The sequence below is a fragment of the Pogona vitticeps genome, chromosome 1, assembly GCF_051106095.1.
Source record: "Pogona vitticeps strain Pit_001003342236 chromosome 1, PviZW2.1, whole genome shotgun sequence".
NCBI classification, from domain to species: Eukaryota; Metazoa; Chordata; class Lepidosauria; order Squamata; family Agamidae; genus Pogona; species Pogona vitticeps.
In genome coordinates this window covers 153,904,623-153,928,483 of record NC_135783.1, presented here as the reverse complement: position 1 = coordinate 153,928,483, position 23,861 = coordinate 153,904,623, and the positions used below count along the sequence as shown (strand labels likewise).

The 23,861-nt window shown below is 41.5% G+C and overlaps 1 protein-coding gene across 3 annotated transcripts in view; it reads right to left on the bottom strand.

Annotated features, from left to right (window-relative positions):
- Window positions 1-17,239, bottom strand: part of MACROD2 (mono-ADP ribosylhydrolase 2) — a 1,236,456-nt gene extending 1,219,217 nt beyond the window's left edge. Inside the window, exons 1-2 of one of the 3 annotated variants that reach the window (XM_073003448.2) lie at window positions 16,879-17,239; window positions 12,208-12,324 (exon numbers count right to left, since the gene is read on the bottom strand). In XM_073003448.2, the coding sequence (XP_072859549.1) occupies window positions 12,208-12,324; window positions 16,879-16,924 (163 nt within the window). In that variant the 5' untranslated portion in view covers window positions 16,925-17,239. The remainder of the gene's footprint in view (window positions 1-12,207; window positions 12,325-16,878) is intronic. The other 2 variants (XM_073003446.2, XM_073003438.2) reach the window with 2 other exon arrangements.
- Between the last annotated feature and the right edge of the window lie 6,622 nt (window positions 17,240-23,861).

Sequence of the window (23,861 nt, the reverse complement as noted above, 5' to 3'; positions counted from 1 at the left end):
GAAGGACTGGGACTTACATAATTTTACTTATTCAGGAGTAAAATCCAAATAGGTCATTATTTTATTTACTTTTTTAAAACAATAGTTTTTATTATTTATGGAATCCTGAAGTGGCTTAGGTAAAGATAAAGGTTCTCCTTGACATTTAGTCCAGTCGTGTCCGACTCTAGGACACAGTGCTCATCCCCATTTCCAAGCCATAGAGCCAGAGTTTGTCCGAAGACAATTTCTGTGGTCATGTGGCCAGCATGACTAGACACGGAACTCTGTTACCGAGGTGGTACCTATTTACCTACTCGCATTTTTACATGCTTTCGAACTGCTAGGTTGGCAGGAGCTGGGACAAGCGACGGGAGCTCACTCCATCGCATGGATTCGATCTTACGACTGCTGGTCTTCTGACCTCGCAGCACAGAGGCTTCTGCGGTTTAACCGGCAGCACGCCACATCCCTCTGAAGTGGCTTACAACAGCAGTAAACAAAACTAAACAATCAAATTGATAAGACAACAGTACAACATGATTTTTGTGAAATTAATAATCACTATTTTATTGAAGATGGGGTGGCTGGAAAAATGAATGATCAGACAAAGATGCCAGCAAACAAATGAGTTTTCACACGGCAAAAGAAACATGGTGAGAAGCCACCGACTGCAAGAGGGAGATAGCTCCAAATGGGTCTCCTAATGGAGAAAAACCCACATTATCAGAAAAAGAGTAATATCAGAGGCGTACTGAGCAGCAGGTAGTAGCTCCACAATCCACTTTTCCAAGTAAAATATACAGAGAAGTTGGAACTGACTGGTAGAGGGCAATCTGGATGTCTTTTGGGCCAGTGACAGCCAGAGGCCAGCCATATGTTTTGTCTGACCCAAGGACAACTAGGATACAGGCAAGGGAAAGGGTTGGTGCCCCCCTTTTACCCCCCCCCCCACATCTCTTCACATTCAGACAAACAGCTTATCAGTATGCCTCAAATTCCACAATCTCAAGAACAAATGCTTAGCATTTCTAGCGGACAGAAGGAAGGAAAAACAGGACAGGCACTGCTGCAGAGAGGGAACAATAAAGGAAGCAGCAGGTAGCCTACAAAAGGTTAGTCAGCATTTGAACCTGTCAAAAAAAGCTAAACAAGAAGCTTTCAGATCAAGTTGCCTTTACATTTTTGCCACTTGAACCAGCAGAATATTTTTTTTCTCCAAGCAGAATACAGTTTGAACAGCAAGGTTCTCTCCTGTCTGCCTTGACAAGCTAAGGAATGCCTGGAGGCATCATCTCCCCTGGTCAGCCAAAGTGCTTAAAGCAAGAGGATGGCAGCATAGAATCCACTTGGTGGACAAGGTAAAAGCAGCAGGAGATCTCCATGTGTTTTAACTTATCACTTATTCCCTCCTGTGAGCTACTGTTTCCATCATACTCACACACAGTGGTATTAGAAATTCTGTCTCTACAACAGCATTTATACAGTAAGCAAATTTTAAATGCTAGTTCACTTATTCAAGCTAAGTTTCGCTCTTAACTTTCAGCTTAATTTTACTTTTTATTTTCAACCTAGACTCGCAGCAGGACGCATTTAGATGCACCAACACCACTGACATCTATCTTGCAGCATACATCAAGGGATTTTACTGTCAAAAAAGGCAAACACAATCCACAACACACACTTTAGATAAACAATAGGGAACATTCATAGGCCACATTACTGCGCTCACAAAGTTGAGACACTTCTTTGCCATATCTGAAAGGCACCGTTTAGAAGCATACAAAAACATTCCAAAAGGGAAACTGATCAAGTGTGTTCAAGAGTTTCACCCAAATATTCTCCCCATCAAGCCACTGAAGCTGCAGAACTGAATTCCAAGCATCTCGGAGGAAAATGTCTACTTTTTAATCACTGATTCCGAACACCCTATGCAACCATCATGCTCTACTCTCAGTACAGTACTTGAGTCTGAGCTGCCACTGTAGCTTCTGACTTTCAGAATTCCATTTCCCCTTAAGAAGACCTTATCAGTACATGCACCACTTAACTTCAATTTGTGGCATTAAGTTAAGTCTATCTCCAACCTTCTTATATGTGAGTTCCCTTTTAAGTACCAGCTAGCTCCTACAGTCTTCTGATCCAGAACGTCTAGGAGGTGAAAGGGTTTTAAAAGGTAAGTGTGTGCTGAGTGTTGGAAGCAATTATACAAATATATAAGATCATGCCTTACACTGTTTTAGGTCTCTGGTACACTTAGTTCAGTATTATGTACCCCCAAAAAAGGCAAATGGCTACCCTCCATAGATTGCTGGACTTAGCTCCCTTTATCCTACATCCCTCACTGCTGGCTATGCTGGTTTAAGTTGCTAAAACTTCCCATCTACCCACATCCAAAGTGCCAGAAGTTGTCCACTTCTGGTTTACAATGACAGGCAGAAGGTCTTCTGGCTTCCTAGCAAGAATCCTTTCCACCTTATCTGGAGATGCTTGGAGATGAACTCAGGAACTTCTGTCTGTAAAGAATGTTGTCTACCACCAAACTTTCCCTGAGGAGGAAAAGATATCAGGTTCCAAAGATCAATCCACCCTCAAAAAAGTCAGTGAGCTACTATGCTTTGAGCAGAAAGCTTATGACCCGGCAACCATGCTGAAGCTAAGCATGTCTGAACACGGTAAATTCCAGGATGGCAGACTGTCCCATAGCACCTTAACACTAAGTTTCATTATGTAAAAAGTGAGATAGAAACATAACCAAAATAATTTTCTGAAGAAAACTCAAGGGACTTGGGTCAGGTGGCAGGCTGTATGCAGAAAAGAAAAGAATATGGATGTGCAAACAGCCTGATCAACCAATTGATGTTAGCCTTCCCCATTGTTTAGTTCTGGACTTAAGGCAGAGCTACTGCTGATATATTTGAAGGAAACGGGATAGAAATACCTGACTGAGTGCTTGAATGAAATTACCCACACCCTGTTGGCATACATGAGAATGGGAACAAAAGAAAACATGACTCTATAGTCCAGAGATTAATACTCCTCCCATGTGGGCAATAATTCTTTGCCAAATATTCAAATTAGCATGCACAAATTCAAAAAGAAAGTTTGCTTGGATTAATGCTTACAAACACCAAGGTGGAATGAAAAGTTTTAAAAACCAAGTACTGGAAGAAAGCTAAGAAGGAAAAGCTAAGTTCAAGTCCAAACTCAGGTTTAATAACCCAAGTAGACTCCCAGAGTGCACGTGTGTATTCACATTATCTATCTATCTATCTATCTATCTATCTATCTATCTATCTATCTATCTATCTATCTATCTATCTATCTATCTATCTATCTATCTATCTATCTATCGAGAGAGAGACAGAGACAGAGAGAGAGAGAGAGAGAGAGAGAGATCCAAGAGAGAAAAGGATCACACGGTACATAATATCTCAGATAAGAATGCTGATCTGGTCTGTACTACAGAGACCTAGCTGGAGTTGCAGTGGTCTGTTGTGATTCCATCCCTCTTACCACGTGCTACATCCCACAGTCTTCAAGGTCCGAGTGTGTATATCTGAGAGTAGGTGTCTGGGACAGATTAGGGACTTTGTTTGTGTACTGCCCACTCTGTTGCTCAACATTTTCCCTGTCCAAGATGTATGACCTGGTCTTGATTGTGAAGCTAGAATCCCACTGAACACTGGGGAATTCCAAGATACCCACTGAGACTGTTGGAAGATCTTTGTTGAAGTCCTTCTTGTACCCCACTGTGCTGGACAACCACTGGCCAATGCATAATATCGCATTTTACTACATATTGTTTGAGCAGTTGGTGGCTTCCCAGATCCACAGACTCCTTGAAGCAACGGATGATCTAGATTAATTTCAATCTGCCTTCAGGCCTGGCTTTGGGAAGGTCTGTCCCTATTAGTTCTGCTTGCCCTCTCAGTGGCTTCCAATACCACTGACCGTGGCATTCGTTTGGATTGCCTATGTGGGACAAGACTTTATGGCAATTTCTTACAGCTCTTGTGATCTTTCCTAGAGGGCCCATCTGAGAAGGTGTCATTGGGGGACTCTTGCTCAACACTTTAGCTGTACGCTTATGGCATTCCCCGGGGTTATGTCTTGTCCTGTCTGTCATTTAACATAAACATGAAACTGCAGGGAGAGGTAATCTGGAGTTCTGAAGTTCAGTGCCACAAACATGCTTACTCTCTCTTTTCCTTCTAAATCTGAGGAAGCTATTTCAGTGAAAAGCCAGTGTCTGGAGTCAGCAACAGGCTGGATGAGGATGAATAAACTGAAGCTTGATTCAGATAAGACAGAGGTGCTCATGATCAGTCAAAAGGCAGATCTGAGAATAGGGATTCAAATTGGGTTGGTATTACACTCCAGTGGAGCTGTGGGTTAAACCGCAGAAGTCTCTGTGCTGCAAGGTCAGGAGACCTGCAGTTGTAAGAATGAATCCACGCGATGGAGTGAACCCCTGTCACTTGTCCCAGCTCCCATCAACCTAGTGGTTCAAAAGCATGCAAAATGCAAAAATGCGAGTAGATAAATAAGGACCATCACAGTGGGAAGGTAAACGGCGTTCTCTGTGTAGTCGCACTGGCCACATTACCATGCAAGACAAACACTAGCTCTATGGGTTGGAAACAGGGATGAGCACCGCCCCCTAGAGTCAGACACGACTGGACAAATTGTCAAGGGGAACCTTTACCTTACACTCTGTAGCAGGTAACCTGCTCATGTATATTTATGTTGAAATTTGCATGCACCAATAGGAGTTTGTGGGAGCATAGTTAAGTGGGAAAAAAGGAGAGACAGGAAGAGGGAGAGTAAGCGGTTGAGAGTAGAGAAAGAAGGTTGTTTAGTTGACAGTTAACAACATTGACTGGACTTTTATCATAACAATAAACAATTTCTACTTGATTCCTAAATGATACGTTGCCTGGCCCTCTGTTATTAATAGTGAACAATGTTGATGTAATCAACTGGTGGCAGCTGAATGACACGTAGCATGAGTCTTTGCTTGGTGGAACGACCAAGGGCCACGTAAGAATGTGAAAACTCCTCCTAAGAAATAACACCCACAGTTTAGGTGTGCTCCTAGATTCATCCCTCAGCCTGGATGCTCAGATTTCAGTGGTGGCCAAGAGTGGCTTGCACAGTTAAAACTGACACCCTAGTTGTGCTCATTCCTGCAAATGTCTGACTTGGCTACAGTGACATATGCCTTAGTTACATTCTGAATGGGTTAATGAAATGTTTTTTACTTGGCGTTGCCAAGCAGAGCATCCTGAAGAATGACAGTTATAGTGAGGATATTACTCCCTTCAACAGCTTCCCTAGCTGCCAATTCATTTTTGGACACAATTTGAATTGCTGGTTATGACCTATAAAGCCCTATGTAACCTGGGCCCAGGTTATATAAAAAACCGCATCAATCAATACAAACCTACCCAGGCTTTCAGATCTGTGGGAGAGGCCCTTCTCACAGTTCCACTACCTTCAGAGGCCCTTCTAGTGGGGAGTGGAAAGAGAGAGCATTTTCTGTGGCCACTCCCTGGCACTGAAACTCCTCACTAAAATGCAAGGTTTCTCCCTCCCCCCTTGCTATTATTCCAGTAAATGGTGAAGACCATTTTATTTAAGCAGGGCTTTGACAATTAAGAGCCTTCAGATTTCCTGTTAATATGCTGGTTCTCACTGTTTTAAGTTAAAATAATATGACTATTTTAGGTAAAGGTAAAGGTTCCACTTGACATTTTTTGTTCAGTCATGTCTGACTCTAGGGGGCAGTGTTCATCCCATTTTCAAGCCATAGAGCCAGTGCTTGTCCAAAGACAGTTTCTGTTGTCACGTGGCCAGCGTTACTAGGGAATGCTGTTTTACCTTCCCATCGAGGTGGTACCTATTTTTCTAAATGCATTTGCATGCTTTCAAACTGCAAGGTTGGTGAGGAGCTGGGATAAAGCGACGGGAGCTCTCTCCATTGCGTGGATTCGATCTTACGACGGCTGGTCTTCTGACCCTGCAGCACAGAGGCCTCTGCAGTTTAGCACGCAGCAGCACCACGTCCCACTATTTTAACCAACCTTTAGTTTTAATTTTAACTCTATTTTAACGTTTGTCATTTTATTATATTATAATGTAATCTACTATTGTTTTAACTTGTCCTGCAATATCCCTTGCATATGAATTTTGGGAGAAAGGCAGCATGTAAATAAAACAAACAGTGTGACACACAACAAGAAGGGCAAAACTAATGCAGCCCAGGCAGAAGTTGCATGGGGAAGACATAGATAGAGTTCACATGGACACTTACTCCACACATGCATACTATAAACATGAAGTACATAAGTGAAGATCTTTCCTCATAGTACACAGTGATGCATCAAACAACCTTAACTGATAGTTCTACACATTCTCAGGGACTCATTAAAAGACAAATAATTAAGCACACATTTAGTATTTTCCCGGCTACTTTGGTCTGTAGGTACTATTAGAATCTTAATAGGAAGCACTAGTAGGAATAGCTCAGAGTTCAGTTGCTAGGTTACTGCCAGATCAACATTTAGAACATCTTGAGAAACCAGGAAAAGAGTTCATTACTATTTTCACCAGAGAGATAATTGAACCATTTACACAGAATAGTTTCCTTCCACCTAATTTTCATTCTGTCCAAGTACCTATGGGCTATGCTATAGCTAATGAAGTTGATTATGATGATCAACTAAGCTGCAATGTGAAAAATAAACACTGATGACAGCATTTGCAATTAAATTGTTATAAAAAGAAACACTCAAATATGAAGAATAATTCTGCTATGTATTAAATTTTCTCAACCTTATTTTGGCCACGGCCATAAACACAATATGAAAGAAATATAGGCTGAATCAAGATTGCATAAGTCACATAACAAAACCTTATAAGGTGGTATGTGAAGAATTGTTTCCCTTCCAAATATGCCAGGGCCTCCCAGTGTGTATCACTCCTACAAGTACTCAGGTGAAGCGTTCCTTTCTTAACCCATTAGGGTGCACACCTCCTCTATTACTTCCTGTCCTCACCTGATGCTTCTGGTTTATTCCTCCCATCAGTTTATATATAAATTACATGCACACACCTGTCTATCACCTCCTCTTCTTTTACCTGGCTTCAGCCTATAAAAACAGGCTCAAAATAAGAGAGACTAGGATGTCACAACTCTCCTTCTACACTAACAGCCACATCTGTAATTTATAAGCAATGGATTCAACTACTGTACTTTTCTTAAGTGTCAACCTACCTTTGTTCAGGTAAAAGAACAAAGAAATATTTGGCATTACAAATATTTTAGCAAAGGGCAACACTGGTGCACAACTAGCCACTACAATAAGAGATATGCTAGGCACAGTTGATCTTTTCAGTATTGAAAGAGAAGAAAAGGACCTGATTTGCCCTCAAATATCAGAATGACCTAGGATTTGAGTCACCAGAGGGCTTGACCTGATTGCCTGCTACATCCCATAACTACTATACCCACTCCTTACACATACAAAGGAAAAATGAAGGCATTCTGAAACTTTATCCTGGCACATCAACCTAGCACTATATCTAGGTTGCCTTTTTTAAAGCTATGAATAAAGTTACTTAAAATAATAATAATAATAATATTATAAGTGCAGAGCTGGAAGGGACCCTATGGATCATCAAGTTCAGCCCCTGTCAAAGAGGCACAGAGGAGAATTGAACCTCCAATCTCTGGCTCCTCCACCAACTCAACCACTGAACTATACATTTCATACAGTTCATACACTTATCCACAACAAGGTGGGTGGTGCCATTTTAACCTGTCAGAGCTAAGTGTTGGATAAATGAGCTGCAGCAAACCTCAGAGTCACACGCTGCCTCCTCCAGCACAGATATAAGGAAGAGTTTTAAAGCTTCATAGGCAATACAACTAAGACAAATTACAAAGTTCCTGATGTTTCTGTAGAAGTGTTAAACATAATAGATTACAACTGAAAACATTTTAATTACACTTATGGTTTAATCTATGGAAACAGTACGTTTCTGGAACTTGGATGACATTAATATTACATCAGATCAAAAGAAAGATGCCAAGTTTGTCATGGCAAAAGAATAGTAAAAGGAATAAGTCCCTTGGTTATGTTTTCTTAAAACTAACACTTTGCAGAATTTATGAGCAATACAAACAAAGGGTAGGAAACAAGTGAGAAGGATTTAGAAGCAAGGAAAAGCTATTTTTTCTACATGCACTTTGTAAGATATGTTATGATATTAACTTGAATATATAATTCCTTTACTGAAGTTATCTGAAAACAAAGATTTTGATTCAAGAGATATTAATATCATTAGGAATCTATACTGTCAACAATAAGCTGCAATCAAAGTTGAAGATAAGATTAGGTGATTAAATTAGATACAAAGGTAAACTGGACAAGGATGTATGCTCTTGGCACTGCTTTTCAATTCAAAAGCTCTAACTGAAATTAAATAGCACTGCCATTGTGAGTACACATGATACAGCATTATTAGCTGACAATTTAGAGGCAAAGTTTATTTGAGCCCATGAACACAGTCTAAAAGTAAGTGCTAAGAAAACCAAGTTCATGACAATTAGTAAGAAAAGGAAGCAGCTAAAAATGCAACTGAAGATCCAAAATAATACATGGAGCCTGTTGACAAATACAATTACTTTGGAATTAAGTAAAATGAGCATAGGATAAAATAATAAAAGACAGACCAGAGAAGGCCTGAAGCAGTTTCTTCAAGATGGAGAACGTAAAATGCAACAACAACAAAATTAAATTAGCTTGGAGAAGGTACATTGTCCCATGCATTCTCAGTTGTCTCACAGAATGGAATTATGGTCTTAGTAAATCTGCTATAAAAAGGCTAGAAGCATTTCAAATACAGATTTGTCACAGGGTGCTAAAAATATCTTGGATCAAAAAACTGACTAACGAAGAAGCACTAGAGGAAATAAATAAAGATCAAGAAATCATAAACATAAAATGCAAAAAACCTAAATATTTGGGTCACATAAAAAATTAAAGCATAAATTGCATAAACGATCACTCAAATTAAAATAAATGGGGAAAGAAGATAAGCAAGGAAAATATCACTGATAAACTTTGAAGTCTGGTTTGAAGATAAGCACAGCACCATTGTTTAGATCTGCCACATCTAAGGTCATGATAGATATTATGGCACCCAACCACTGGCAGAAAAATGAACGAGAAGGAAAAGATTAAAGTATTTCATTTCTCTGCTTGTATCGGTTTTCTGTATCAGCAATGTTTACAGACAGGACAGTCTAACCTAAAATGATTTTCATATGAAAACATCCTTGAAGAGCTATCTCAGAGAATCTTAATATGCAATGAATCATCTAGTTTTAGCAGCAGTTATGTTTTCTCCCTTTGACTTGAACATTTCTAATTCGGGAGCTCATTCAATGTCTTTCTTTTTAAAGAAAAAGACTGCTTTTTGCAGAGCTTTTCTGTAATAGGATTCAAAGAACTACAAAACCAGCTCTGGAATATCAAGGCAGCTTTTAGATTATTTTTACTGAATAACTCTCTTGTATCTCATAGTAATCAATATCTTAAAGTTCAGGGAGTTGCAAAAAAGGTCTGAGCCATGATAGGCAATCTATAGCTCAGAATCAGAAACCCAACATTCTGTGCTCAAACCCCTGGGTGTATCTCAAGTAGCTGCATGGAAATGAGCCTCTAGGAGTAAGACCAAATGAAGTCTCAACCAAAATAGCTTAGGGATTGGAAAGCAGTATAGTCACCAGTGAAGTTTTACTTTAATTCACATACTAATAATTAAAAATCTAGTGAATAAGATTTTATGACAAAATACAGTATTAATCATCAGAATAATAATGGTCCTTCATGTAAGCTGATAAAATGTATGTATACATTTTGCAGTCACTATAATTATCCTTTAAATATTTCATTTCTGCTAATCCTTCAGAAAAAGGATAGCATTCAACAGATGAAACTTAATTATATCCACCTGCATTCACTAGCACAACACATTCCTGCTTTGGAGTTTGAGGGACTCTCCAGACAAGAAATCTGCAATGGCACTAGGAGGGAATGAAAAGGAAAAATCCTACTGCATGAGCAAACACAGACTAGATTAACTTAACAGCTAAAGTAAGCTTAAGAGATAACATGTATAAGAATTTCAAATCATTACAAATTTTGCATTAACAAATACAGTCGTGCCTCGCAGGACAAATGCCTCGCAGAACAAAAAAACTCGCAAGACAAATGGTTTTGACAATGGGGTTGATGACTCGCAAGACAAATGTTCCTATGGCTGTGCTTCGCAAGACAAATGTTTTCTGTTTTTTGTTCCTGTCTCATGTTTGCTGATTTTTAAATGTTTTTCTATGATGTTTAAAAAGTTAGTTTTTTGATTGAAATTTTTGAAATCATCTGCACAATATGTATGGCTTTAAAGAGCACTTAATAAACCCTTTGTAAACCAAATTTGACTTTGTTCTGACTTTTTTTGCCCATAGGAACGCATTAATTAGATTTCAATGCATTCCTATGGGAAAACGTGTTTCGCAAGATGACTTTTTCGCAAGACAACATTAACCGCGGAATGAATTAAATTTGTCTTGCGAGGCACCACTGTATCAAAGTCTTTGTACACAAAAATGTGTGAGAAAAATATAAGCATATATGCACAATCGTGTATACACTTGTATATGCCACTCCATGCTTAGTGTACCAATTACTCACATCTGTTCACCAACATATGTCACAGTCAGAAATTAGCCTGGATCTAGATGTCTCACTGACCTCAGTGGAAACTAGCAGCATGTACTACTTGCACACTTACCACTACTCTATTTAATATTCATGCACATGAGTGCTAACAACTTGGATCCAAACTATCTCAAGGACCATGTCTCTCTTTTTCAGCCTGCCCAGATGTTAAGATCATCAGGGGAGGCTTTTCTCACAGTCCCTCCTACCCTCACAGGTGTGTTTGGTGGCAAAATGGGAAAGGGCCTTCTCTTTTGCTGCTCCCAGGTTCTGGAACTCCCTCTCACAGGAAACTAGGCTGTCCCCATCTTTGCTGTCCTTGTACAAGCAACCAAAGACTTTTCTCTTCAGGCAGGCTTTCCCTTAGAGACTGACTATCTAGGGATAGTACATGGGATGGTTGATATTTTGTTGTTTCTATTTTTATAATGCTCTTACCTAACATTTTAAATACAGTGGTGCCTCGCATAGCGAGGTTAATCCGTTCCGGATTAACCTTTGCTATGCTGAAGCATCGTTGAACGGGGCAGGGATTTCAATTGGAATGCATTAAACACGGTTTAATGCGTTCCAAATGAGCCAAATACTCACCGTTCAACGAAGCTTTCTAATGGCCGGCAGCCATTTTCGCGCCCTCGCCTCGCTTAACGAGGGCGCGAAAACGCTGCGCGCGGCCATTTTGGGCCATTTCCGGGCTTCCGGCGGCCATTTTGGCCACCGAACAGCTGATTGTCGGGGCTTCGTTTTGCGAAGCTCGGTAAGCGAAATGCTTACCGGTCTTCGCAAAGCGAATTGTGCCCCATAAGAAAAACGTTAAGCGATCGCATTAGCGATCCGAAAAAACGGATCGCTATGCGATTTCGTCGTTATGTGGTGCACTCGTTAAGCGAGGCACCACTGTATTATTGTATTAATATTTTAAATATTTGAATAATTTACAGTTTTTAGCTTTTAATATTGTGTTTTTAAGGATGTAAGCCACTTTGGTTCCCTTTTTTAGGAGAAAGGGGGAGTAAAATATTATAAATAAAGTAATAAATAACTTCACAAGTGGTTGCAGCAACCTGATGAGGTGCCACTTGTGCCTCATTGCATGCCTGACTTCATCAGATCACTGCAACAATACTGAACAGAAAACCAATAATTATATAGAGAATATTATAGTGTTCTAGGCATAAAACAAAAAAGTAGTTTTTTAAATCTATTCTCCAATAAAATGTGTCTATGTTAAAAGAACTACAAAGCAGCAGTCTGCTACAAATTCTGACAAAAACTGGGACCTTTCCCCAATTCACGTGCCCACAGCACAGAAAACACTCTAATCTACCATGGAAAGGGAAGTTAGAGTTGTAAAGTTCATAACAATTCTTGTACACATACATAAAACTCAGCTCCTAAAGCATATGTGTATTTATACATTTTTAAAACTAAAACTTACCATCACTTTGAGTCTTGCTTTTCATTTCCTCCATCCATGTTGGGATATCTTTCAGAGGAACATAATCCCGTAAGTATTCTTTTCGTCTCTCCTCCAACGTCATCTTCAACAAACGTTCTGTTTTTAAAACCATATGTTAGTATACACTAGTAACAATACTGTTAAACAATTTCCCTTGAAGCAAGTGGTCATATTACAGGATGTCATTACTAGCACACATTACTAACACATATCTGTTTTTATTAACAGATACGATACATAAAATATTCTTGGAACATGAACAAGGTTTTAAGCATGTGATTTTAAGCATGTATAAGAATTGCAAATCATTACAAATTTTGCATTAACAAATACAGTTGTGCCTCGCAAGACAAATGCCTCACAGGACAAAAAACTCACAAGACAAATGGTTTTGGCAAACTTAATTTTCTTGATTCGTACTCAGATTTCAAAATGCTTAAGGGGTGTTGCTGAAGGCAATATTTAGTACTCATTTTGTTTACTATATTTGGGTATACTTATTTTAGGAATTGGATTTTTATGTTTCTATTATATGACCCTACTATGAATTATTATTATATTGTTTAAATGTAGTATGTATGTGTGGCATTGTTTAAATTCTGCTGTTTCGTAATCATTAGTGAATCTTCTTGAGATGCTGTAGTGTATGACATGTACTTTTCTGATGCTGCAACCTGTTTTGAGCTTGGTTTAACACTAAACAACACAACAACAAGATGTATACTGATGAATATGGGAAGAGATGGTCAAAGTCAGAGACAAATCTGTTCCATTCCACCTAAAGGCTTCATCAATTCTCCATTTGTCACCAGTCAAGTCTGTAATGATAATCCAACAGCTGCTTCCTCATACTTTTGAAGGGCATAACACCATACATTAATGCTTACTACTTCTTTTGCAACTTAAAGTGCAGTATTTAAAGCTCACTTTATTTTTCTTCGCTCTTTAGATTTTAGCACTAGAGTGATCAAGAACTTCTATTAGGATTAGTTACTCAATGAAACTGCTAGTGAAACAGTGTGAGAAGCAGCAGACATGTACTAATGACCTCACATGATATTGTTAAGGAGTTTCAATTCACACGCAAAACTTAGAGCATCAACTAAAGATGGGAACGGACTTGAGGCATCTGACTCCCTTCTGTAATAACAATAGCAACATGCACAACAGTTATAGAGGTCCTCCTATTTCTCCCCTTGAATGAAATTTATGATATCTATGTTAAAATGAGCTGTTTCAAAATTTGAAACAGAATTGTTTCAAAACTACAAGATAAAGTCTCATTCTATGTTTTCTATGCAAAACAAAACTGATTATAGCCTGAAGAGATAGATTGATCTTTTATTATTTGCACCAACTAGAACAGCAAACTTAGAAACTGTATCTAAGAACCCCAAACAGGACTCCAAGTAGGGTTTTTTTCATCAACAACACTCAAGTAGATACTGTACATTTCTACAGTCTTATGTTGCTGTTACGTGCCATCAAGTTGTTTTCCACTTATGGCAAGAAAAAAAGTAGGATTTTTCAATGTACATAATCTGTGCAAGGAATGATTTACTGCTGCCACCCTGCCAGTAAGTTTTCATGACCAGGAATCTGAACCCAGGTCTCCTCTATCCCAGGATCACACTGGCTCTACTTATATAGTCTACAGGCAGGATGAATTTGAAAAATAAACAGAGGCTGGATGAACAATTAGACCAATTGCACCCTGCATGTCTTGAGAACACTATGTGGAGAAACTGACCCTTTTTGCCTCTCAACCTCAGAGACGTACCATCTCTCAACCAGAAACACCACAGAATTCATGGTGTAGCTACAGGCTTGTATCTTCAGTAGCACAAAGTGCATTTTTTCATGAGCCTAAGACGGTGCACTTTTGCACACTTCCAAGCAGCACGAGCTACAAAACAAATAAAAGTTTCTGAGTTCCCAATCTTGCAGAGTTCAGGAAGAGTGCTTGTATTAGAAGTTATCAAAAAAAAATTGGGAGGTAAAGAAAAATTAATGCTTGCTATTATGGTATCTTTGTTTAATCTTTAATCACATCATCAGATGTACAAGTAGAAATGGTCTAGAGGGGTGGGGTATAAATTTAATAAATAAATAAATTCACATTTGCAGGTGCTATCCTTTCTCTCGTTCTTGCTAGGGTCAAAGCCACACAACTGTTTTTATCAAGTGCAATTCCATTAACAGATCTCAATCAGAAGTTTTATACTTCTAAACATTTTTGGCATCCCATCCTTGTGCATGTGTCCCAGAGTCTCATCAATACTATGTAGAGAAAACCCCTTCAGTGTATTATAATCAATGTGTTTTTCAGATATCCTTATCCAACTCCTGATATAGAGTAGCCCATGACTTCAACACTTGTAGGAGAAAATAAGAAGGATTCTAAAAGAATCAGGCTTCTTTCTTTCCTAATAACAGACTAACATATATATACAAAAAAATTCTTATATAGGAGATGTTAGTATACCTGAGACTAGTGTGATGTATGTTTATTTGATCCTAGGTATGTTTACAAAGATGTATGATAGCATGTTTTGGAGGAGTGACTCATTATTCAAACAAGAAGGAAAAGCTTACGAACAGGGACTGGGATGAATACTTGAAATATAAAATATTTCCACTGTCAAGCCAGGAAATGTTTCAAATGACCATCACTCAACACAGGTACAGCTTCCACTCAATTAGCATTAAACTTTAAAAAACTATTAAACTTAGGATTCAAGACATTTCTTCACTGATGGTGGCTTTAAAAAAACATAATTGTATGCCTGCTGAACAGCTAGTATACCAGCTAGCATAAAGCACTACTGCATTAACTAAAATACGAGTCCATTAGTTTGGCACACTGTTAGAACCCTGAAACACACTATATAGCACGGCTAACACTTCCACTTTAGTTTAATACTGCGAACAGCTAGACTTTAGTCAGTAGTTACCCACAAGCCAGCACAAGCCTTGCCCGATTTGTTAACGTCCTCTTATTTTCTCCAAATGTATTGGGCTCACTTTTTAATATATCCACCATTTTCGAAACTCCACAAAGCAAAAGAGACAGACTTTTCCTTGTTCATTTGGGAGCTTGCCTGAGTGCATGAGTTCAAAACTTACTGTTTTCTGTCCTCATAAAAAGTTGGTGTAATAGAGAGCACCTAACTCAGCTTCATAGCACAGATATAAACAAAAGGCAAGCTCTTTCTAAGGAAAGAATTTTTCAAAGGAGGGTAGATATGTTAACACTGTTGCATTATGAACAGCAAAAGACTCTTATTGCAAATTATTTTCTTTAGCTGAAGGGCCAGAAGGACCCTGTGTCAACTGAGCTGTCAGTCCATTTCAGTACTCTCCAGAGATGGAGAAGCAGGCTCATGTACTTTATTGCCAGCCCCTGTTAGATAGCAGCTCCACTTCTCAGGGTTCAGAAAAGTAAAGTTGAAAGAAAGGAGACCCTCCACACTTTCCCGCCCTCTTTTCACTTGTTCTGGTTAGGAAATGAAGAGGAAGGCTTTTCCTTCCAAGTCAAGTTTCTTACTTACTTCCCACCAACTGCAGCAAGCTCCGTTATCTGCCACCATGCCTACTGGAAAATAGAAAGTAAGACCTAAGTCTGTAACTTTATTGGCCCTGTACTGTGTGACTCCTGGGATTTCTGACATAAACAGGAGTGAGGTAGCAGGAGGGGAAAGCAGGAAAACAGTCACCATACAGAATTATGACTAGCTAGAAACAACACTGGTGTCTGTTGTTGTTGTTTAAGTGTCAGTGAAAGTAAATAGCACAGAGAGCCTGAGTAAAGAAGGAAGGGTATCAACTCTGGAATCGAGAAAGTGAAAAATGAGAAAAAGGCACAGCTTTTATGGCTTCCAAATAGGCCATACCTCAGAAGCACTGTCAGGGAGTTCCTGTCTTTAAGCAAAGTCAGGAACCTCTAGCAAGGTCGTAGCACCTGAGTGACAGAAGGGGCCTGGAGCCCTAGTTTCTCTGCTCCAAGACAGGGGTACTGCACCCTCAACCCTGGGGTCTCCAGAGGGGACTGGGGCACAACAGAGGACATACCTATTTTATGCCCCCACCCGACCGGTTGTGCTGCTGCCTCCTGGAGCAGGATTCAGTCTCCTGAGGAGCACTGCCTCGGTAACAAGGCAGAGAGGATAAAGGGGTGGGGGGAATGATAATGATGATAATGATGATGATGATGATGATGATAATAATAATAATAATAATAATAATAATAATAATAATAATAATAATAATAATAATAATAATAGGGACTACCCCAAGCGACAGGAGGAGGAGCCTTGGTGCCCCGGCAAAGGTAAGGCGGAGGTAACAGGAAGGAGACTTTGTCCAGGAACAGAGAAGCAAGCAGGCTGGTTACTCGTGCACTGACGGACACTGGGGGTGGTGGTGGAGAGGAGCAGCAGTCCCGGCATCTTTCTGCACTCCTCTTGCACACATCCTGACGGAAGGTGGACCGAAGCGGGAGGGGTGAACCTGAAACATTCCCCCCCTCCCGGGCGCCTGCCTGCCTGCCTACGGAGAAGGGGAGCCAAAAGCAAGGTGCAAACGGGGCGTTGTGGGGGGGGGGGTGAGGAGACAGAGGGACAGAGACTGAGGGGGGGAGGCACACGGTACCTTTCTCTTCCCTCCAGATCTTTTTCCGCTTGTTCCCAGGGTACATGGTGCTGTGGCTGGTGGAGGCTTTGAGCTGCAGGTTCCCCAGGCTCACAGGCGGCGGGAGAAGCACGCTGCTGACCCGGCTCCGAGGACTCGGACGGCGACAACACACCGGGCGGTGGCGGAGGGGAGAGAAGGAGAGAGCGAACAACCGGCGGCGGCGGCGGCGGCGGCAACGGCGAGGCTAAGACGGACGCGGCGGTTTCGTCCCCCCGCCTCGCGCTCACTCCCCTCTCCTCCCCGCGCGCGTCAACTGGGTCACGCCTCGCTCTAACCCGACAGACACCCCCGCAGCTCCCGCCTCCTTCCCGGCTGCCCGTTGGCCCGGCCAGCCGCCGCTCAGCGACGCGTCCCGCCCCTTGCGCTGCCTCGGCTGAGCGGCGGCGATGGGCTGGGAGGGGAGACGTTTAAAGGGCCAGGCGGGCGAGAGGAGGGGAAGGGACTTGGTACCTTGACAGGAGAGGCGGGGAGGCGGGACAACGACGCGGGAGGCTCCGCGGAGAAAAATGCTAGGCGGGGATGGCGAGGGGGGAAACCTAGGAATGACGGCAAGAGAGCGCAGCCAAGGGCGAAGACGGGAGTGGGGCACCCTGCTCGGGTCTGCAAGCTGTACTTCCCCGAGTTAAGCCGCCTTGAGTCGGCCGGGGCACCGGGCACGCGTGTCTTGCAAACTTAATGCACTTTGGTTGCAAGCCCGTGCAACGGGGTGGCACCATCAGGCCGCACCCCTGCACTGGAATCTTCCTCGCTGATCGGAATGGGGGCTTCCCTGTGAGCGCACACACCTCTCCCTAGAGCTTCTGGGTGCTATACTTTCTGAAAAGACATGGTTTCCGTGTGGACCGTGACGGCCTTAGTTTCACCTGCGAGCTTTAGCAGTTATTGTGAATAAAAAGGCACTCTCCGTGAGGGAATTTCATTTGGGAAACGTTTTGCACTCTGCACATGCTCAAAGACGGCACGGGCTTTCTTAAATTACGTGCTCAGGAAAGGCTTTGGGGGAATTCCGCGACCCCCACCCCAACCCCCCGCCGTGTGTTAAATTAATCCCTGCCTACCAAACGCTGAAGAAGAAAGCCTGCTTTTTTGGCGGGAGGGGGAGGGGAGCCCTTGCTGAGAGACAACTCGGAACGATTTCCCCTGCGTACCTGCTGTCCAAGCAAGTCGTGTGAGAGGAGCCCCCCCCCCCCCCCAATTTTGCCGCCTTCGCATTGACAGCACGGCCGCGAGACCTTACGCAATGAATTGCCCTTCCAGCAGTTGTGGCTGTTAGGGCGCAGAGCGAGCCTAAGCAAAGTGGATAGGAGAAGACATACTTTCTACGTTTTCCACGAAGCAAACGGACAGCACCGCCCGCTTCTGTGTTTCAGCGCACAAACCTCAGCGTCAAGAGTGGCTAGTGGTGGCACATTTGATGAATGATGCGAAGTGTGTTTGTTTGCAAGCCCTGTCTCCCTGCAACTAGAAAGTAGGGATGACTCTCCAGTTATAATTGCTTTCTCTTTGGTACTTATGTTTTAACCATCAAACATGACAGTACTGTATTTAAATAGGGTCAGGTATCCTGCGTGTGAGATGTTAATGCTTGTTAATAACATACAAATCTGTAAAATGGGAATTGATATATCAACAGCCATCGGACAGGCGTGTTTATCTCAAATAATGGAACTTTATTGCACTTACCTTTGAAGCAACTGTACAATAAACCTTCCCCATCTGAGGTGCTAAATTATATTTGTTGTGTTCGTGGCATATCTGGTCTAACTTGTTTCAAATTAGTCATAATTACATTCATTTTACCCTGAACTTTTGATTTTCACAGTCAAAGAGCTTGCAGATTCCATGAACATGGGCCTGTTTTTCACGTTTACAGTTCTGTAGTTTGCACTTCTTTGTGCAATTCAGACTAATGGATCAAACATGGCTTCAGGCTTCCGGTGCAGCCACATTTCTGACTTCAATCCCTGCCAGACATGTCCTTAGGCCTCCTTCTAAACATCCAAGAACAACATCTTTCAGACATGCAAAGCATACCTCAGTTCTATGGATGACTACTTGGGAGCATATTTCAGTTCAGTGTAAGAGGCACCTTAGACTGTAAAACAAGAGTATAGTTCCTTACAACAGCTTCCATGATTTCAAAACCTTCTGCTCTGTTATCACTGATAAAAGAAGTTTGTAGCCACCTCAAGCCTAGAAACTGAAGGTTCCCCACTCCCCATTTACAGGAATCTGTTTCTCACCTGGATGTGCACTGTCCTTGGGCAAATGAGCAAAAAATAACTGAAGAGGTTTGTGCTGTATTGTTGTTGGAGCAAAGCAAGCAGCTGCTGCTTACCTTCAGCCACAGACCAATAAATCTTGCTTATTTGAAAATGTTCCATTCTTGTGATCTGTTCTGGAACAATTTATTTATTTGCCACCTTGCACAGTTTATGAATTAGTTAGAACTTTCCTAGAGGAAAATTATTTTATTATTATACTCTGGGAACTGAGTCTGTGGGCTTTGACTGGATAGATCACACAGTCAGTCACACAGTTAGGACATTATGTTCTGTGTACCCTGCTCACGTTCCCTAAACCACCCAGTGTGTTCACTCGTAAAGGGGTGACATAAAATCAAATGGATCAATCAGTTAAATATGTTTTTGTGATGGTTGTGCAAATGCCAACCATTGCTGGTGCTAGTGCCATAGAAAGCAGTCCTCTCTCTACCAATCTCTTTAATCTATTGGGCTTTCCTCTTCCAGCCTCACAATCTATTTTCCTTTTTTCAGGTTTGGTGCAGTTCTGCTATACCAAACATTTCCTGCTGGCCTTAGTGCCAAAATGTAGTGTTTCTCAAACTGGAAAATATATAGGGAAGGGGTGTCTTCCATGTTTCTCAAAGAGTTGGTGTTAGAACCAGCTGATTTGCAAATTATCTCAGGGCAGCCAGCCTCTCTTGTCAAATAAAGATTGGAAACTGTCAGTAGAAGCAGTAATGCAGGGGCATTGCAAAAGCAAGTTGTCAGTCAGGCACTGGCCTTTGGCATCGTGGAGAAAAAAATTGCCAGTTCATTAGAAGACAGATATCTGAAGTTTAAGAACCATGGTCTTACATATGTAAGGAAGACTTCCTCTAACAGTGACCTCCATTCTTTGGACTTTTCTACAGCTCTACCATTGGTTTCCTTTTATTTTATTTTTCCCTGAGAATGTGGTGCCCCACCCCTCACACACATACACACACTTGCAGGTTTGTTCAGAAAGGACAGATAATATCAAGGACTCCAGAAGAATGGGTGATACTGCCTCTTTAAAGACACAGGGTTAGTCTGTCCCAATTTGTTTGCCCAATATTTGAGTACAGATCAGTCAAGAGACTTTCTCCGCTTGCCTAATATTGTTTTGCGCTGTCAAGTTGGTTCAGACTTACCGATGTATGACCTCTCAAAGGTTTGCACACTGATTCAGCTCTTGCAAACTCAAGGCTGTGACTACTTTTATTAAGGCAGTAGCTGTACTGGCAAATAGTACAGATTTGCTGTGGAAGCAGAGTGGTTTAATTTAAACATTTTTAAAACTGGTCACATGATGCAAAGGCCAATGTGAATCAGGTGAAAATGATATATATTTTTTAAAAAGATTTTATATAGAAAGCAAGAACAAATCCCCAAAAAGAAACCTAGAATGTTGAAGAGAAAGGCTCTTACCCATTACATCAAATCTTTGCAGGAAGGTTAACACAAGTGAATACAGTATTAAAGTACCCCATGGACCAGAGCACACCAGGCCCTCCTGTCTTCCACTGCCTCCCGGAGTTTGGTCAAATTAATGTTGGTAGCTTTGGTGACACTGTCCAAACAAAGTTTTAATGATTACATACAAAGCCCTAAAACGGTTTAGGACCTTGATACTTGGCGAAGCACCTCCTCCCACCTAGATGTACCTGCACCACTCGATCTAGTCAGGAGGGGCGATTGAGGGGCCTAATGCCGAGGGAGGTCCGGAAAGAACAAAAACAAGACACTGGGCCTTCTCAGCAGTGGCCCCTTTTCTTTGGAACAAACTCCCCTCTGAGATCCATTTGGATCCCTCGCTGGGCATCTTTAAAAACCAACATAAGGCCTGGTTATTCAGACAGGTCTTCCCTCCAGGCACTATTTAATTTATTTTTTCATCCCATCTTGAGTTATTGTTATCATCGTATATTGTTGAGAAACTGTTATATTAACTGTTTTTATTCTTTCTGTTGTGAGCCATCCATAGTAGACAATGTCTAGATGGGCGGCATATAAGTGTAATAAACAAATATATAAATAAATCTCGTCCTCTGTCATCCCCTTCTCCTCTTGCCTTCACTCTTTCCCAACATCAGGGACTTTTCCAGGGAGTCTTCTCTCCTCATGAGATAGCCAAAGTACAGTGGTACCTCACAAGACGATGACCCCGCTTAACGACGAATCCGCATTACGACGACTTTTTGCAATCGCTATAGCGATTCACAAAACAGTCATTCCAATGGGGGCTTTTCCCTGGACGTCGATCAGGTTCATGCTTCGCGAACCGTTTGTTCGCAAGACGACGATTTTTCTGGCTCCGCAAAATGGCTGCCCTGTGTTTTCCGGACCCGTGCTTTGCAGGGCAGCCATTTTTACAGCTGATGGCTTCCCTATGGGCGATCTTCGCTGGAAGACAAGGTATTTTTCCCCATTGGAACACATTAAACAGGTTTCAATGCATTCCAATGGGGAAACTGATTTTGCATGACAACGATTCGCTAAACAGCGATTTTATCATTGTCATGCGGAGCACCACTGTATTGGAGCCTCAGCTTCAGGATCTATCCTTCCACTGAGCACTCAGGGTTGATTTCCTTCAAAATGGATAGGTTTATTCTCTTTGCAGTCCAGGGGACTCTCAAGAGTCTCCTCCAGCACCACAATTCAAAGCATCAATTCTTCAGTGGTCATCCTTCTTTATTGTCCAGCTCTCACTTCCATACATTGCTACTGGAAAAAACATAGCTTTGACTATGTGGACCTTTGTCGGCAAGGTGAGGTCTCTGCTTTTTAAGATGTTGTCTAGGTTTGTCACTGCTTTCCTCCCAAGAAGCAGGGGTCTTTTAATTTCATGGCTGCTGTCACCATCTGCAGTGATCATGGAGCCCAAGAAAGTAAAATCTGTCGCTGCCTCCATATCTTCCCCTTCTATTTGCCAGGAGGTGATGGGACCCTCAAGCCCCTTCGCCACAAGGCAGCAATCCATGAAGGGGAGCATAGCACTTACTCACATTTATTCATTTTAGAAAGAGGTCACTGGATTCTTATTAGCCTTTTATAATATTTGCACACAGTTGCAATAACATGCAGGTTAAGCATAAGTGGAGCATAGGTTAAATACTCCAACAAGCAGCCAAAGTTCATTGTTTTCATGTACCTTCCATACCTAGCATCTTAAGACGTGGTAGGGAGAAGCAGTTTAGCAAAAATTAGTAGCTCTCTGGATGGTTTGCAATAAATCACTAAAGACTACATTAGTTTAATAATGCAAAAATCCGATGGTTTTTATTTTCCTAAATTATGTTGCTAAAAGTTTAAAAAAAACTTAGAGGGGGAAAAAGGAATATGTGGAAAAACTTTGTTCCACGTGAGTGCATTCACAGAGGCAGCTTGTTTCTTAGTTCCATGTCTGAAATATAGACACAGTTTTGTATCTCCTTCTCATCAGTGGAGCTTCAGTTTCTAGTGAAAAACAAAGAATACCCCTTAGACCTCATGTTTGCTCCGTCCTCAGATAGTCACAGACCTCATATTCTTCCTTTGTGACTTTGAAGAGACACCTTATTTTCTGCAACCCTGCCTGAGTGAAAATAATGTCTAGGCCTTTATTGGTCAATGCTCCTCCCACTTTTTCAGAATAAATTGAAAATTGTCATGTAATATGATGCATTCTTTAACTTCCTACTTCCCATGGTGATTCATTCCCTGCACTTTACAAAGGGATGTGCCTGGACAGATTTGACCAATTTTAAACAGCAGCTTGCACCACTACACATCTCCAAGGTTATGTTACAACACTAAAGCCAGAATCCAGTGGTCTAGTTCTACTCATTCACATTGCTTCCACCAGAACTGGTGACTATCTTCCCACCCCGCATCATCCCATGCATCCTAAAAACCAGTTCTGGGGTCTGGAAATCTCCCCAAGCTGGTTTCTTGGCACAGGTAGAGTTGCAGCAGGATGGGGAGGAGGAGAAAATATCAATTCTGATGGGATATTGAAGTACACTGTTGGATTCTGACCTTCAATCCCTCTTCACTTCAGTAGTCTTCAGTAACAGACTCATAATAATTCCACAACTCTGGCCCCTTCTTCTCCATTTTCAGATCCTGGTGGTGTAAAAAACCCTGTTGACACTTGTTTTAGCCTTGCATTGTATGGACACTGGAATGCAGTACTAGTATCGTGCAAAGAAAGCTGAGCTCAAGGTGAACAGAGTCTTAGGCTAAGGAGTGTATCTCTACTGGCAATGCTTAGCATACAGATCAAACTGTAGCACACTTTCCCCTTTTCCTCCTTGACATACATTTTTTGGGGAGGTGAAGAAAAAGAGATGAAAAAAGCCAGCCGATAGCACAGGACAGCTATGAGCAAAAGACTGTAACATGTCAATCTCTGTAAAATTCTGTGGATATGACAGGGCAATGCCAAAGCCTTGTCTAAATCCACCCAGAAAAATGTCAAAATACACACCACCTTGCTACTTAAGATTTTTCTTCAGATGCTACAACAATTTCCCATTACCAGGGCAGTAGTTGTGTTTTAATCTGGTCTCACAAACAAAATAAATCCCATGGTACCCTGTGAAACCATTGTATGCATGTCTACTTAGAAGTAAGCCCCACTGAGTACAGCGGGACCCATTCCTAAATAAATGGGTGTATTGAATTACAACT